The sequence below is a fragment of the Mus pahari genome, chromosome 5 (genome assembly GCF_900095145.1).
Source record: "Mus pahari chromosome 5, PAHARI_EIJ_v1.1, whole genome shotgun sequence".
Taxonomy (NCBI): Eukaryota; Metazoa; Chordata; class Mammalia; order Rodentia; family Muridae; genus Mus; species Mus pahari.
In genome coordinates this window covers 148,076,358-148,094,518 of record NC_034594.1, presented here as the reverse complement: position 1 = coordinate 148,094,518, position 18,161 = coordinate 148,076,358, and the positions used below count along the sequence as shown (strand labels likewise).

At 43.0% G+C, this 18,161-nt stretch overlaps 2 protein-coding genes across 2 annotated transcripts in view; one reads left to right on the top strand and one right to left on the bottom strand.

The window, feature by feature from the left end:
• Positions 1–3,291, top strand: part of Opn3 (opsin 3) — a 30,462-nt gene extending 27,171 nt beyond the window's left edge. The window contains exons 2-4 of the mRNA XM_021198012.2: positions 42–361; positions 1,931–2,182; positions 2,557–3,291. Coding sequence (XP_021053671.1) covers positions 42–361; positions 1,931–2,182; positions 2,557–2,820 — 836 coding nt within the window. The 3' untranslated portion in view covers positions 2,821–3,291. The remainder of the gene's footprint in view (positions 1–41; positions 362–1,930; positions 2,183–2,556) is intronic.
• Positions 3,292–4,875: 1,584 nt separating this feature from the next.
• Positions 4,876–18,161, bottom strand: part of Kmo (kynurenine 3-monooxygenase) — a 31,280-nt gene continuing 17,994 nt past the window's right edge. Inside the window, exons 9-15 of the mRNA XM_021198921.2 lie at positions 16,054–16,175; positions 12,431–12,578; positions 10,981–11,038; positions 9,328–9,410; positions 7,678–7,779; positions 7,528–7,587; positions 4,876–6,117 (exon numbers count right to left, since the gene is read on the bottom strand). Of these exons, the coding sequence (XP_021054580.1) occupies positions 5,938–6,117; positions 7,528–7,587; positions 7,678–7,779; positions 9,328–9,410; positions 10,981–11,038; positions 12,431–12,578; positions 16,054–16,175 (753 nt within the window). The 3' untranslated portion in view covers positions 4,876–5,937. The remainder of the gene's footprint in view (positions 6,118–7,527; positions 7,588–7,677; positions 7,780–9,327; positions 9,411–10,980; positions 11,039–12,430; positions 12,579–16,053; positions 16,176–18,161) is intronic.

The window sequence follows — 18,161 nt, the reverse complement described above, 5'->3', positions numbered from 1 at the left end:
GGGACTTCCTCCTATCTATACTCTACTTTCCTTTCTTGCAGGGTTTGTTTCCATTACCACCCTCACTGTGCTGGCCTATGAACGTTATATCCGTGTGGTACATGCCAGAGTCATCAATTTTTCCTGGGCCTGGAGGGCCATTACCTATATCTGGCTCTACTCCTTGGCATGGGCAGGAGCACCTCTCCTGGGCTGGAACAGATATATCCTGGACGTGCATGGACTGGGCTGTACCGTAGACTGGAGATCCAAGGATGCCAATGACTCTTCCTTTGTGCTCTTCCTGTTTCTCGGCTGCCTGGTGGTGCCCATGGGCATCATAGCTCATTGCTATGGCCACATTCTCTATTCTGTTCGAATGGTGAGTTGAAGGCTGCAGATGTCCCTCTCCAAACCATGCCTACATCTGTCATATGATGTAAAAAGAACCAAACTCTTCCTGGATGATCAGTTAGTCATCCAGAGTTGAAAGACGCTGCGGGCCTTAATCTTGGGTAGAACTTTGCCCCATATGTCATACCTTAAGCAAACAGCGAGGGATCGCATGGCTTCCTGTGCACCACCCTCTAACACCCAAAGAAGCAAGGCAAGGCAGATGGATGGACCATTCCAGCCCATATCCCACAGCACTCCCAACAGTTAAGGATGCTGAGAGGAAAAGTTACAGTTTCCATAGTTAGATCATTCCTAGAGCACAGGAACCCACTTACCAGAGATCGGTACAGGTATTAAAGACTAGAACACACAATGAGCAGGTTGTATGTGGGAACTGGCCACAAAGAGAATGCAGTAACTAACATACAGGCCCAGCAACATGGCAATATTAACTTCAGCCACATGCCATTTCCCAACTACTGTGTGTCTGTTAGGGTTTTATATATATATATATATATATATATATATATATATATATATATATATATATGCACTACATGTATATGTCTATATGACTGATCATAACTATTTTTGGAACAAGTTATAAGCAGAGTAGGTCTAAGGGAAGGGGTGAAGGCAGGGGAAGTGACTAACAAAGAGATTTCATTTCAGCCTATGTTATTATCAGAGCAGAGAACTCCATGCAAACAATTTCCCCATGTTTCAAGCTACAGGGTTCTCTCTGTAGAATGCCCATCATGGCACAAGTCTGTGACCCTGTAACCTGGCCAGAGAATTTATGAATCAGTGCTCAACAAAACAGTTTCCTCAATCATGAAGAAATTGTTTCTATTCATCCACGAGCCTTTTGGGTTGTCTTTTGGGGACTTGAAAATCTAGATAAAATGATTTATTTTACCTTTATTAAGTAAGTTAGAAAAGCATTTAAAAGCCATTAAAGGGAGTTTGTGAGGTGGTTCCTGTGAGTAAAGCAATTGCTGGTCAGATGTGAGTACCTACGTTCAGATCCCCAAAAACCTATGTAAAACCAGGTATAGTGCAGTAATGTGTATCTGTAATGCGAGCAGTTCCATAGCAAGATGAGAAATGAGGCAGGAGAATCTCTCAAAACTTACAGGCTATCCGAGAGACCCCATCTTACCTGGAACAAGGTGGAAGATGGGGGCCTACATTGGAGGTCGTCCTCTGAGCTCCACACATGCCCTGTTGGATGCATGTACCCATCCTCCCCATGAACCCTTCCCTCTCCTCCTTTCCACTCCCTCTCTTTCACACACAAATGCTCACACACGTGAACGCGCACGCTCACACACACCATAAAGAATTGTAGGGAGGTCTTCGTTCAGCTCAACCACAGTAGCTTTTAGCTGCGAGAACTGAAGACCAGAGAGTTAAAGGCTAGGTCCAGCTGAAGGTTCAAGTCAGAAGTCAACCGCCTGTGGTCCTTTGCTTTCCAGGAAGACAGGACAAACAATGGTGGCCACTTGTCTACTCGGAAAGGGGTAATTTTCAGTCTCATCCTTTCTCCCTGCAGCTTCGCTGTGTTGAAGATCTTCAGACAATTCAAGTGATCAAGATGCTAAGATATGAGAAGAAAGTAGCAAAGATGTGCTTTTTGATGGCCTTTGTCTTTCTCACCTGCTGGATGCCTTACATCGTGACCCGCTTCTTGGTGGTCAATGGCTATGGACACCTGGTCACCCCAATTGTATCTATTGTTTCTTATCTCTTTGCTAAATCGAGCACTGTGTACAACCCAGTTATCTACATCTTCATGAACAGAAAGGTAAGCTCCGGCATTACAGACTTTCTTTTCTACCCTGGGTAACAAGGAGAAATAGACAACTTAGATGAGTGTCAAGGATAAATAAAACAACCAATATAAAGAAAAAGAACATAAGTCAAGAATCCTTTGTAAGTATGGTGGGGAGATGGCTAAGGGTGCTGGTTACTTTTCTAGCAGACCAGAATTTGAGTCCCAGCACACCCCTGTCAGTTGACTCACTACTGCCTGTAACAGGAGCTCCAGAGTATGTGATGCTCTCTTCTAGCCTCTGCAGGTATCAGATGTGTACACACACACACACACACACACACACACACACACACACACTAACAACTTAATAATTGACTTTATTGCTCTGTTGTTTTTCTCTGCAGTTTCGGAGGTCCCTTCTGCAGCTCCTGTGCTTCCGCCTGCTGAGATGCCAGCGGCCTGCTAAAAACCTCCCAGCAGCTGAGAGTGAAATGCACATCAGGCCCATTGTGATGTCACAGAAAGATGGGGACAGGCCAAAGAAGAAAGTGACCTTTAACTCCTCCTCCATCATCTTTATCATCACCAGTGATGAGTCCCTGTCAGTCGAGGACAGTGACAGAAGCAGCGCATCTAAGGTCGATGTCATCCAAGTGCGTCCTTTATAAGAACAGAAGACAGAGTCCTATATCAGCCACCACACAATGTCCCTGTCAGGAGTGCCCCAGAGTTTCCATTTGGTGTAATAGTGATGAACCTCTGTGGCCCTGTGGGAACTCCGAATCGCCCACATGTTGTCTGTATTCAAGAAGCAACTGAGCAAGACACATTACTTAAACTCAATGGGTGCTTTATAACTTGTGAATCTCCTGGTGGCACAAGATGTGCATCTGGCGTCATCGTCTACTATGCCAGGATTTAATATTTGAACGACTGTATTTGCCAAAGCACATAATACATTTTGTTTATCAAATGTATTTCACTATAAAAATAACAATCTCATGTACACGTGTACAATGACTGGAACATCTGGAGTACGTTGCGGTGTTGAGTCCTGTTCTGTGCCATGTTGTGTGTTTGACCAATTCAGTTTATTGAAGAGATAATAAATCAATCCCTAATTTTATCTGAAACCCAAAGGCTGTTGTCATGTGTGGAGTATAGTTGCGAGGACTTCAGATCAAGAGAGCCAGAGGATTCTGTAGGAAGTAGAGAGTCTTCACAGTGGTCCTGTGAATCATTGGTACCACAGTGGAGAATGGGCACGGGAAACGGGGTATTGAGGATAGATTGATACCACCATCTATCTATTCATCTCAGAATCAGTTTGACAAAGTATCCTTTCTTTTTAATAAGTTCCCACTATTCTGTCAAAAGTTCTGCACCAGAGGAGGAGTTCCCCATAAACAAAGTTACGTTCAGAGAGAGGTGAAGATAAATATTTTAGTGTGTTAATACCATATATTATTATTATTTAAACTTTATTACATTTATTTAGTGTATGTGTATGCGCGCACAATCATATCATACTGTGCGTGTGGAAATCAGAGGACAGCTTGTGGGAGTTCTCTCCTTCCACCGTGTGGGTGCCAGAGATCACACCTATGTCACCGGGTTTGGCAGTGAGCTCCTTTCCTCTCTGAGCTACTTCCCCAGTTCCCCCCCCCCAATGTATTTAATTTTTTTCATTGTTTAGCAGTGGGCTCCGTGTGAGTGAAGCGGACACCTTCCCACATGCCATTGTCCATACCTGGGGGAGAACAGAATACCCTCCCACACACATATGCTCCACTTTGCAGGGTTACCTTGAGGTGGAAGTCACCGAGACAAAGAGAAGAAAAGCCCCCTTGCTGCCCTCCCCCATTTGTCAAGGTGACCTCCTAAGGTGCTAGCCCAGGGACTTCAATCCTTCAGCATGCCTCTAAAAGTTTACTTCCTGCTGAAGATGATGGAAGTCAGAGCTTTGTAAACCAGATTACATGTCTTTTGATGTGTTTTTTAAAATGTACTAGATTTTTATTTAAGCTCTTTCCCAACAACGTTACATATCACCTGGATCCCCTTTTAAATATTCTTTCATTTTTAAACTTAAAATTGCATCATTTCCTCCCTTCTTTTTTTTTCCCACCTCCAACACCTCCCATGCACCCCCTCGCTTCTTCTAGAAATGATGGCCTCTAAAGTCTTTTGATTCTCTTGCAGAAACAAGTCTATGTGGTTATGTGCCCGGGGTGCAGGAGTCCAAGGAAGCCGGAGGGGTTGGACCTTCAGGAGCTGAAGTTCTGGGCAGTTGTGAGCTGCCTGAAATGGGCACTGGGAGCTGAACTAGGAGCCTCTTCAAGAGCGGCACACGTACTTAACAACTGAGCCATCTCTCAGCCCCTAAGACAGTTCATTTTCTGAGCATCTCCCACATGCATATGAAATAGACATACATGCTCCTAAACGTCAGTTTGCTTTCCTTTAACAATCTGCCTCTTATAGTAGTCATGGACAGTGAACTTAAGATAAATAAAAGAGGCTAGAGAGATAATTCAGTGGTTAAGACCACAGAATGCTCTTCCAGAGGTCCTGAGTTCAATTACCAGCAACCACATGTTGGTGGCTCACAACATCTGTAATGGGCTCTGATGTCCTCTTCTGGTGTGTTTGAAGACAACTACAGTGTACTCATATAAATAAAATAAAATAAATAAAATAAATCTTAAAACAAAACAAAAAGATAAATAAAAGGAACAATTATTCTGTTTATTTTTACAGTGCTGGTGAATCTAACCCAGGGTCTTATGCATGTTACATAAGCACTCTCCCATTGTGCTACGTCCCTTACCAGGAAAACAATGATTTTTCTTTCCCAACACATCAAACATAGATTGTTAAGACGGGAGGTTGTATTTGACATTATGGGAAATGCCAATTTGTTTTATCTTTATTTCCTTGGTTTTTGATTTCCTAGATAACTATTCTGGTGGTAGCTTTCAAAATTGACAATGAAAAGAACTTCTAAGGGCCCCAGTCAGCCAGCTCAGTGAAGAAAGGCGGAGAGGATATCTGTGCACTCCACTCTGATGACGAAGTTAACTTCCTCGTCTGTCTGTGGGACAGTCAAGCAATCACTTCTGCAAGTCTGAAACGGACTAAACTGTGTCTCCATGCTTCTGGAAAACACCCTCCTATCTCCTCTCCACCCTGGTATAAATTTATTAATACTAACAACCTTTTCTCATCCTTCACTTAGAATGCCATTGATAGCTCTTTCCTTCTTTTCAAAAACGTAATAATTCTGAGGTCTGGGGACTGGGAAATAAAACATATTTATCCTGGAACTCTTTGGAACACCTTGTCTCTCATTCACAGCTCTACCTTTAAATTAGCAAGTGGCTCTGAACCTGCAAGCCCCATCTACTGCTATAAAGAGGAAGCAGCACTAGGCAAGCAGTGGTTTTCAGTCCTGAGTATTGTTGATCCTATATTGTCCCCTATAGGAAAAAAAAAATGGGTTCTTTTGAGAAGTGAAAGAGATGTTGGTTATTGCATTTTTAAATTTAAAGTGACCCAGTCTAAGCACTCAAACTGATGAGACCCTGTCAAAACAGATTCTTCCCCTGCTCAGCTGATGAATACACAAGCTTCTCACCAAACTTAATTCTAGGCTGACAATTAGCTTCCAGTAGTGAGTTGAGTATGGCAATGGAGACATGCTTCTCACCCCTGAGACTGGAGAGGAATCAAACATTTGCTACCCAGAACTTTGACACTATGGTTGGTGAACTGGGGAATTTGTCCTAGTAACTCCATGGAATTTGCAGAGAAGTGTCTGTACTCCTAGTCCAGTAGCCCGTGGTTCCCATCCAGGCAGGTCTTCTCAAGAACTCCAGAGGTCTCAGGGACAGATGGTGCACAAGTATGTAGGCACCTCCAACGGCTATCAGGGACCCAAGGACGAGAAATCCTCTGTTTATCACCTGCAAGCACAGTAAAAATCCAAAACCATTCATCCAGAGGTTGGATCTTGAAGTAAACTTCATCCCTACATCCCAGACAAGCACACAGTTCCCTTCCTACATCCCAGACACGATTCTCTACTGCTTTTAACAGGAAGCAGCAACTTGCTTGCTTGACCTCTCTTCTGTCCTTGCCCATATTCCAGTGTTTGCCTGCCACTGGCTCTTCTCCTTTGTGTGTTTATGTCTTTGAGGTCAGGAGCTCTTTTATTTGGTATGTGTGTGTATATATGTGTGTTGTGTGTATGCACATGGGAGATACACTTGCCAGTGTATACACACATAGAGAGCATAGGTCAATGTCAGGTGGCTTCCCTCTTCTCTCTCTAATTTACTGTTCTAAGACAGAGTCTCTCACTGAACTTGAGGGTCACTGTTGTGGCTAGCAAGCCCCTGGAGTTGGCCCCACACCCCCATCCCTAGAACAGGCCGACATGTGCTATGTCCAGCTTTGATGTAGGTGCTGGGGGTGTCTCATAATCATGCAGGAAGTACCTTATCCACTGAACAACCTTCTCAGCTCCTTTGTATTTGTTTTTATAGAGGTAGAACTTACAGATCGTTCTTGATTCTTTCCAAACCATTCCCTACACAGTGAAGGGATCTAGGTAAAATCCTAACCTGGGTGTTTAAGCCTTCTTGGGTCTCTCAGATTTCTGTAAGTACATCTTCTTCCTACTTCAGCGGAATGCTGAAGGTCCTACTTGCCTCTCCAACTTCCATACGGCCATTCTTAAACCCTGGGCCTCCTGGCTCCTGTTTTTTCAGTCCTCATTCTCTAGCCACTCCCATATTCTCCTTGAAGTGGTTCACAGAGCATCCTCCACCATATTTGTCCACCGTTTCTATTAACCCCTGAGACACAGGTAGGTAAGGGGCAGCATCTTGTTCATCAAAGTATCTGGTGCAGTATACATGCATCCAATAAAACTATCAATAGATAAAATTCCCCAAAGAAGTCAGGAATTGGAATTGCTTTCAATAGCACCTCTGGCTCAATGGCTCAAAATGCATGCATTGCTGTATTCTACACTGCATTCCAGTAGGCAGTGTTTTATAAATGATACAGTTGGGTCTAATTTTACAAGTTAAGCCCACAAAGATACCACATAATGCAAGAGTTTAAGAATGGATTACGTAGATAATACAAAGTAAAAAGCTGAGAAATATCAGCCCCAGTTTCTCTTTGCTTCCCTGCCACACACCCCCACCCCCATCATGTAGAGTGTGTGCTCTACACTCTGTAGGCTCAAGACAGGTTTTATCTGGAAGATAAGCATGACTATGCCCTGTATTTTCCTGACATAAGTGTGACCACGAAACTGTATGACATTTCAACACATCACACTTTTCAAGTTTTTTTTTCCCAACCTTTTTTTGCCAGTGCCAGCGCAACACTGCCTCGTGGTATCTTATTCTGGTGAAGGCGACCTGCAGGGAGATTTAAAAAGCATCTGGTGTGTTCTTTAATAGCTAAACAGAGGTCCTCTAATGAGGGGAAGTCTTTTATACAGTTCTTACCATGGTATAGAGAGGAATAAAGGTAGAGGGCATGATGGCATGAAGAAATTTATCCAGGAGCTTTTGGAATAGGAACCACCTAGAGTTGACATGCGCTCGCATCTGTAATGACAGGAGTCTTAAAAAGAATACTGGAATGAAGCACCTCTATTTCCTTATAACAACATAGTACTGTTCTTCATTCACAGTTGTCACAATCACAGATGCTAGCAAAAGAGTCAAATAAAATCTCATTTTCCTAATAATTATTTCCAAGGTTTCTTAAGAAATTTTAGTAGTACAAGACATTGCCTTGAAAATGAACAAAATCTACTCTGGTTTTACCCAGAAGACAATTGCAATATAAAAATCTTTGTTTTAACAAAAGATTTACTGGACCAGAATCTCTAGTGACCTATGAGCTCAAAGATCTGATCAATTTCTGTTGTCTGCTACTTAATGGGCAACAAGGATTACTTACAGCCATGTCTGTCCTTGTTTATATTACTTCTTAGAACAAAAGCATTGTAGCCATTTGGGTCTTGCTGTGTATGTGTGTGTGTGTGTGTGTGTGTGTGTGTGTGTGTGTGTGTGTGTAGGTTTGCACACTTCCATATGCATGTTCATGCAGAGACTAGAGGGGTGTCCTGTTCTGTCATGCTCCACCTTATTCCAGGAGGCAGAGTCTCTCACTGAACTTGGAGCTTTGCTGATGTCTAGCAAGGCCCTCATACTCTGCAGCTATAAGAGCATAACCACACCCAGCTCTTTTCCCGTGCGTCCTAGGGAAAGGAACTGAGATCTTCCTGCTTGGGCAGCAAGTGCTCTCATCCTGAATTGTCTCTTAGCCTGTGACCTACTTTTAGAGTCAGGCAATAAATATCAACGACATCTTCCAGAGTCTTCTAGAACTCCGTCATATGTGATACAACTATGCACAAGTTGAAGCCCACATTATTTCTTTCTGTCTTCAAGAGAAATGGGAACGGTCACTGTTTTCCCTGTTTATTGTGTAAATTTTTCTCATTCCACTATTTTTAAAGCAATAACAACAACTATTCTTCATGAAAATTTCATGTGACTTAAAATGAAATGAGTGTGTAAGTCTAAAATGGAATGAGTGTGTAAGTCTTAAAAGGGCTCAGCTTTCTGATAAAGAATTTTGTTGGTTTGACACATTGGTTTTATTCTGTGGTATTCTAAAGACTAAGGATATCCTGTCAAAAAGTCATTCACTATTTTTAAGATCCCACAATTATTTTAATGTATCTTAAATTCATATTTCAGGAGAATAGAGTATGGCCAAATCCTAAATGCCTGAAATTTGAGTTTGTGAAATTTTAGATATTTTGTCATCCTTGGCTATCCAGCTATTTTCTATGTATCCCTGAAATGTAGGTAGACAGGATGTGTAGGCCTTTGCCATTGGCTACATAGTAACACTCTACCTATATTTAAAGATAGTTTTGTGTTTGCTTCTGTGTGTGTGTGCGCGCGCGCGTGTGCACACACATGTGCATGCTCGCAAGTCTATTTGTGTGTACATGTGTGTTCCTGTCCACACATATTCTTATGCAGCATATAGGAGATAGGGCTGGAGCAAAGGAAAATAAAAAAGCCTTCTAGTCTATAGGTGAACCATCTCATGGAGTGGAGCCAAACTTTGCTCACCTCTACATAATTGTACATAGACAGGTCTGAAATTGCATGGTCATCAGGAATTCTAATTCTTGAGAATTCAGGAAGGCACATACCTAGAAGCCAAAATTACATAAAACATATATGCGTTTAAAACAATCTACCAAAAAAAAAAATGCTGTGGAGACGTCTCAGTGGTTAAGAGCATTGGCTGCTTTTCCAGAGGTCCCAAGCTCAAATCCCAACACCCACTGTGGGTGGATCACATCCACCTATAACTCAGTTCAGATCTAATGCCCTCTTCTGGCCTCCAAGGGTATCTGTGCTTCTTTAGTCACTTCTCTCTCTCTCTCTCTCTCTCTCTCTCTCTCTCTCTCTCTATATATATATATATATATATATATATATATATATATATATATATATTTGTCTCCAGCTAGGTCAAACTAAACAGTGTTCCTACTAGCAACATATTACTCTTGTAAAACTATTGATTACCACAACAGTCTACAAGTATTGAGCAATGCCTATAGAGTATTTCCTGTTGTGATCAAATAAATCTTAAAATAAAGCTAATATTAGACTATTGGTTGCTAAAATTGTCATTTCCCACATTTCACAAATGGAAAATAATTCAGTGATGGTTAATCTATATTGTGAACTTGATCAGATTTAGGATTACCATGGAAGCGCATCTCTGGGTGTGTGTCTATATGATTTTCAGAGAGGCAGAACTAAAAGAAGAAAAGATCTACCCTTAGTATGGGGAGCACTACCCAATGTGCTGGTGTGATAAAATGAATGAAAAGGAGAAAGCGGACCAAATGCCAGCAAGTCTCTCTGCTTCCTGACTGGGATGCACTCTGCTTCGTGCCTCTGACTCCACAGCATCCCAGTCCCACGAACTCCCATAGATCCTCTCTCTGTAAACTGAACCTTTTCCTCTTCATGTTGTATCTCTCGTTATAAAAAATAAGTAACTCTGTGCTCATGCAGCGACTTTAAATGATGCTTACTCCTTATTTATTACCCTTTTGTGTGCATCTTTGGGGGCTTAAGCGCTTATGAGGGTGTGTTGTGAAGGCTGTAAGCAAAGGTGGTCCATGAGGTGGGAAGGGAGAGAAAGGTGCACAGCTCCACCATGATTTGCTGCTCTGAGCTTTTATCTGTGAGTCGATCACTGCAGGGTCCTGGTCTTAGGCTGGGTTATAATGTCCCTTGAAGGCCCACATATGACATGCTTGCTCTCCAGGTAAGGGTTACCTTACAGAGGTGAGGCCTGCCAAGAGACCCTTGGGTCACTGGAGGCATGCCCTTGGAGGGGACTGTGGATCTCTCTTTCACTTCCAGACCAGGAGGTGAGTGCCTGGTTCTAGTGCCTCACCACGATGCTGCCTCTCCACAGGCCTAGTGCAAGGGGGCCAACTGATCACAGAGTAGAACTTCTGAAACTGAGAGGCACAGTAAGCCTTTTCTCTAGGTTGATTATCCCAGGTATTGTTACAGTAATGGAAAGGCGACCAGCATGGATGGACCTTCCTGAGTCCTGGGCTTTCCTCTCTGAATGCTCACTGTCTGGGATAAGCAATGCCTGTGGCAGAGATGTTATTCACGTGCCAGGATCATAAATAGGCTTGCCATTAATCACCTGACCTAGTCCATGTCCCACTGAGAAGGTGTACTCACTAAGATCATTATTGAATTTGTCCATTAATTCATCAAATACCAAGCAGTCTTCAAAGCCCTGAAACAAGAGAAATGGGTCAAACAAAGATGAGGCAGAAATCATGAAACATCTTATAGCAATTATCGACAGAACTAGTATTGGCAGGTATAATGCACAGACTGTGGATCCTTAGTACATAACAGATAGGTTCTTATCTGATATCTAATCGTGATACAAAGACCAGCAGCTAGACTGTGGTTCAGTCTTTGCCTCACTGATACCTGTAATGTGTGTAGTAATTCCGAAATTAATGGAAAGATCAATACATCTGTGATTTGGATAGATCCCAATGCTTCTTTAAGACTAATAATTACATTTCTCTATCATGAGTTAGTTTTAAACTATTCAGGCCTTTAGGATTCGTGTTTAGAATGATTTCATGAACTAAGCATATAGTTGAACGGTAGAGGACTACGCCTGCCATGCATGAGGCCTTAGGTTCAATCCCCACTGCTGCTAAAATAATTAATAGTAGGATCAAATTAACTTAGTTCCTGTAACTCAAACCTAAAGCAAATGTAGAATATGAAGAACTTCAAAAACTAGTAAGATGACCCCCCAGTGCAACAAAGAATAGGAACCCTAAGTGCTGTACTTCCATTATCTACAAATTCAAACTGCAGCTTTAGACACAACAAAAAATGTATTTCCACATCAAATACAGTGATATCATTTGAAATAAGTAATGTCTGCAGATTCTTTATGGCATGGCAACTTTGACATGTGATCACAAATAAGGCCAAGACAACAGCTTTAAATTTTTACTTAAAAATGATGTGTCTTCTCTCTGCAAGTATTGGAATGGACACTTAATAAAACTGTAGCATTACAGTGAATGCGTGGGGATCAGGTACGTTATGCAAAATACTTTGTGTAGTGACTCCTGGAGGCAAGGTTTTAATTAGTGCCGGAACCTGGGCATGTATACACAATACTATAACTGATGGTTTATGTATGTTCTTATGAATCAAAGTGCTTGCAACTGCTCTGTGAGAAAGATAGCAAGCTTATTGTACTCAGAATATAGTTTATTATCCAAGCAAAATATGACTAGTGATAGCTAAGCTATTATCATGTGGACATGTATATACATGCAAGAAGTTAATGAGATTCTTCAATATTAACATTTAATAAAGCAGTACTACATTTTGCAAATCTCTTTCTAACTAGGATAGCAAAATTGTCATGACGGCAGCAGTATTCGATCGTAGCTGTGCTTTTCTCTACTGAGTTAGTGTATCAAATAGTCTGGATCCTCAGTGGGGTTGACATCACTCTGACGGAGCAGCTGGAGAGACGAGCAAGTGGGCTGTGTTCTTGTGAAGATGGTTTAGAGCTTTTATTTAGGATTTACTACTGGAGAGAAACCTCAGAATGTTCTAGGAACTGTCCTACAGGAAAAGAACTTACCGCATTCATGCCTTGCCCAAAAAACGGGACGATGGCATGAGCTGCATCTCCCATCAACACACAGTGTGACTTCAGGTGGAAGGGAGAGCACTTCACTGATATCATGGGCTGGGCAGGCAACAGAAAGAAATCTCTCATGAGGGCTTGCCTTTGGAAGAAAGCAACGGGAATACAGAAAGGTTACTTGTGCGCCAAGCACCGCTAAGTTTTTCCAGATTTATTGGCTTTATTGCCATGATATCTTGCTGAAAAACAAACAAACAAACAAACAAAAACAAGGATGCCAACAGTAAAACAGCAAATGAAGGAAGGAAATGCAGTTCAATGGAAGAGTGCTCACTAAACATATGCAAGGCCCTGGTTCATTGCCCAGACACAGGGGAAACAAAGAAAAGGGAAAATGGAGTTTCTTCTACATTCCACTCTTCTGGGAGAATGGAAGGAGATGGCTAATTTCATAAAAGGCTGGTCATGTAAGTGTGAGTACCTGAGTCCACAGTCCTAATTTCCATGCAAAAAGCAATGTACGGCGATAACGTACAGGATATAGCTGTAGTGTGTGTATCTATAATCCCAGCACTGGGTGTAAGTAGAGACCGGAGGGTTCCTGGGGCCGAATGACAAGCATTCTACTGCCAGAATTTGTGTGGGAAGCGGGTGTGGCCGAGCAGCAGCTGAGACAGCACCCTGGCTCATTGCCAAGCCCCGTGATCCCTGCTTGTTTACCAAGAACCTGATCATGGGCACCTGAATGATCACGCACTGCCCACCTGATGCATAGCATCATACAGCATGATATTGAGTCACTGGCCTATCAACGCACCCTGTTTGCGTGCGAAGCGGAAGTGCTGCGGAAGCTGAAGCAGAAGCTGCTCGAACCCTTGCCTTGGTGTACGTGTTGTCTTTTCCCCACCTCTGCTGGCCGGAGGCTGGGGTTCACGGCAAATTTGGGCATTTATTCACTGAGCTACAACCAAAATGTGTGTCAGTGCTTTGTGGAAAAGATTCACAAGCCACTTTTACTTGAAATATGTTTCAGTCACCAATACAATATTTGACTAGTGCTTGTCTAGATTGCCTACTCATCAAACCCAAGGTATTCATCTTGCTGACAAGCTTGTCTATGTCAAAGACAAGCTTCTGGTTCAATCACAGACCTGATCTTCAAAAATATGGTGGAGAGCCATAATACTGGTGGAAGACAGCCAGTATTAGCCTCTCACCTCCAGGAAGATGCACATATGTGTGGGCACATGATCATTTGGACCACCTCCACATGTGTAATACAACATAAACATGCATACACTCAAGTCCACTATTCAGATCACCATTATTTGTGACAATGTTAATCACATAAGGAAGGTCAAGCCTGGCAGTATTTAAATAATTTGAAACGTGACATGTATGTATCATGTCATAAAAGAATTGTTATGTTCATGAACATGTTAATGTTTTCAAATGTATTGTTATGTGTTAGACTGTTTTCAAAAACACCAGTGTATTTAGACTCTTGTGAACAAAAGGCACAGTGTATTTTACCAGACCACAGCAAGTAGGTACTAAGTTAATGTGAATCCTTGTGTATTAGGAGATGGATAACAGTAAGCAAAATCCTGTCCGGGGAGGTTTTAATAAGTTGGCCAATGTGTGTAAGACTTCAGTGGACTGAAGTCAACCGATCATCTCTATTGGTGAACATGATGATTCTAAACACAAAGAAGCCTCTGTTATTTGTGAAGCATCCACAGAGGTTTGTTTTTTTTTTTTTTTTTTTTTTTAGAAACTATAAGTACAGAAACACTACATGTCCTCAAGAGTCTTAAGTCTGGGGCCATTAAGATGACTCAGCAGGTGAAGGTGCTTGCTGGCAACCTGATATCCTGAGTTCAGTCCCCAGGAACCACATGATGGAAAGCAAGAACTGACGCCTGCAAGTTGTCCTCTGACTGGGTGTGCATGCCCAGAGCCCCCTTTCTAGCAAATAAACAAATACATAATGTAATTTAAAAAAACATGAAGTCTGGCTAAAGATGTAGCAAATAACCATGGAATAATTTTTTTTTCCTGGAACTCACTTTGTAGACCAGGCTGGCCTTGAAATCAGAAATCTGCCTGCCTCTGCCTCCCGAGTGCTGGGATTAAAGGCGTGAGCCACCACCGCCTGGCTTGACCATGGAATAATTTTGAACTACACAAGAGCTAAATTTGGTGTGCAGACAGGTTCTCTTCAAGGGTGGAAAGTTGTGGATCTATATAGACCAGGAACCAGTGACACCTGGCAGGTTTTTTAAGATTAATTAATTTATTTTATGTATATGAATACACCGTAGCTATCTTCAGACACACCAGAAGAGGGCATCAGATCCCAATACAGATGGTTGTGAGCCACCATCTGGTTGCTGGGATCTGAACTCAGGATCTCTAGAAGAGCAGTTGGTGCTCTTAACTACTGAGCCATCTCTCCAATTCCCACCTGGCAGTGTTTAAGTCCTGCTATGGGCCAGGGTCACACTTTCCCTTTTACACTGTAGATTTTGTAACTCCACTATCAGAAAGGCACCTTGGTACAGGCATCAAAGGTCCAAGCTGGGAGGTATGAGGCAGAAGGGGGATTGCAATATTACTGTAAACCAGGTCTGGTGGCACATATGTTCTCAGAATCAAAGGCCGAGGAAGGACTCAGCTTAGGCTCCACAGAAACAAACCCAACTCCTGTTCCTCTTTAGCCTGATTACTCTTGTGTCCCAAATTCATGTGTAGAACCCAAATCCTCAGTGTGATAGCAGTTGCAGCCAGGAACTTGGGAGCTAATTCACTCACTCACTTGTGAGCCTGAAACCCAGAACAAATGGGATTTGTGTCCTTACAAAATCCCCTCCATCATGGGAGTTCTCGTAGGCAGAAGGTGCCCTTTTTGTGAGCCAGGAAATATAGCCTTCATTTCGAATAGCTAGGCTTCCAGAAACTGGGGGAGATGGGTCCTGTCAATTCTAAGTCATTCAGCGTGTGGTAGGCTAGGTAGATAAGATCTTCTGTAGTGTTGTTCTGTCTTCCTGGAACAAACACTGGAGAAAAAGCAAGCCAGCTGTTGGTTCTGTTTCGGGGGGGGGGGTGGGGGTGGGGGTGGGGGAGAAGACTTGCAAGGAGGGGGGAAGGGCTAGAGGAGTTGGAGGATGCAAAGTCCTTCAATGAGACCATACAGCAAAGTACATGTGAAGGGTGATGCTGACAAGGGCCAATTGAGCAGCAGATCATAAGCCAGCTAGCTAGCTAACTCACTCAGCAATGGGTGGGGCAGAACTTAATCGGTGTCACCAATTTTTACAAGGATCTTCCTCAGTCCTTCACCAGCCTGCCCAAGTAGATAGAATCGTGTTCGAAGCATTTTGCCCCAGGGAGCCCTGGGCATCAGAAAACATGTGACTAGGAAAGGGACAGACCTGAGCCTTGCATTTGCTTTGTCATGCATGTCACTTACAACAGAGAGCACACTTAGACTTTGCTCTAACGCTGGCTTCCAGTCAGTGCATTTTAGGATTTTTTTTTTTCTTGAGAAAAATCGAAATAGTTTTGTTTGAATTTGAACAAAGAAATTAACAGTGCAGTTTCACAGGGAGACTTACTCTCCCATCAGAGGGATAGCATCTGGAAAGCTCTTCTGGAAGAAGTCCAGCACATCGCTGCGCGTTGGAAGTCTTTCAAACTCCTCAAAGGACATGAACAAGGTGCATGTGAAAGATTTGTCCTGAGAAGGAGAGGAACAGGGTGAGAGAAGAAACATACCTGTGATGTTGGCACTAAGGGTGGACCCCTAAACCACAGGACCCTTGCTGGGACGAAGATGTCCTAGAGGGGAATTTCCAAGCCAGCTTTGTCACATTTCCCTGGAGGAAAGCGCCACTGTGGCTCAAAGGTGCTCCTGGCCTCTTGGGTCACCTGGAGAACTGCTACCCTGAAAACCTTCCACATTCACCAAGTAAATACTGCAGTCATTAGATTGCCTAGATTGGCCAGTGTGATTTTTCTTCCTCTTAAGACATATTGATCCTGTGACAGACAGCCACAGGAAGAAAAAGACTACCAGAGAACACACAGCAAGCTGGCTATATATGGAAAGACCCTAGAGACTAATGAAAGAACACACACACACACACACACACACACAGAGAGAGAGAGAGAGAGAGAGAGAGAGAGAGAGAGAGAGAGAGAGAGAGACTTGCATGTACACCCTAATTTCCCACACACCTTAAAAACTGGAACTTCTTTCTAATACATAACCTAAATCTCTTTGGTCTTTATTGTTCCCACTTGCCCCTAGACTGCCTTTAATGCAGATGACAGCACCCTAGATATGGGCTCTTCATTATTCATGCAAGTACAGTCTCCTTTCCAAAGTAACTATTGAACTTGCTTCTAGTTCTTCCTCAGAAGCCCAAAACTTCAAAGACATAATCATTAAATATATTAAATATGAGATTAACTAAGTGCATAAATGTCCAATACAAAAGTAAGTGATAAAAATATTATATAGAGAGGAAAGGTATCCGCCAGGGAGGGCTCTCACTGCCTGAGCTGATGAGGGAGCAATCTTTGCTCCGGGTTGCACAGGCTCCAGTCCGCACTGGTGAGAGTGTGGACCGCAGAAGTGACACAGCTTCTGGGACAGACCCCATTTTCTGGGCACCTTCTCCACCAGAGGAGAAGTGGCTGCCCGGGAGGGCTCTCACTGATGAGGGAGCCATCTTTGCTCTGGTCACACAGGCTCCTGTCTGTGCAGTTGAGAGTGCGGACTGCAGAAGAGATACAGCTTCAGGGACAGACCCCGTTATGGGCTCCGGACACCCAGGCACCTTCCCTGCCAGAGGACAGGTGGCCACCCAAGAGGGCTCTGTCCGTCAGAGCAGGTGAGAGAGTCATATTGTGTCCAGGGTCCCTCGGAGACTAGTCTTTGCAGGTGAGTGTGCAAACTGACAAGACGACATATCTTCTGGGACCGGCCCCATTTCGGGACTACATCTTCAGCCAGGAGGCAGGTCTGAGCGCCAGACCTCTGTGCACCTTCCCTGCAAGAGGAGAGCTTGCCTGCGGAGAGTACTCTGACCACTGAGACTCAGGAGAGAGCTGGACTTCCAGGACTGCTGACAGAGGCTAACAGAATCACAGGAGGAACAGAGACAACTATAACAACTAACTCCAGAGATTACCAAATGGTGAAAGGCAGATGTAAGAATCTTACTAACAGAAACCAAGATGACTCACCATTATCAGAACCCAGCACTCCAGCTTCAGCCAGTCTTGGATACCCCAACATACCCGAAATGCAAGACTCAGATTTAAAGACATAGCTCATGATGGTAGTAGAAGACCTTAAGAAGGGCATTAACAACTCATTAAAGAAACTTTAGTAAAGCTCAAAGCACACATTGTACCTCACACAATAATAGTGGGAGACTTCAACACCCCACTCTCACCAATGGATAGATCCGAGAAACAGAAACTAAACAGAGACACATGGACACTAACAGAAGTTATGGATTTAATAGATATCTACAGAACGTTTTATCCTAAAACAAAAGGATACACCTTCTTCTCAGCCCCACATGGTACCTCCTCCAAAATTGACAATATAATTGGTCACAAAACAGGCCTCCACAGATACAAAAATATTGAAATTATCCCATGCATCCTATCAGATCATGACAGACTAAGGCTGATCTTCGATAACAGCATA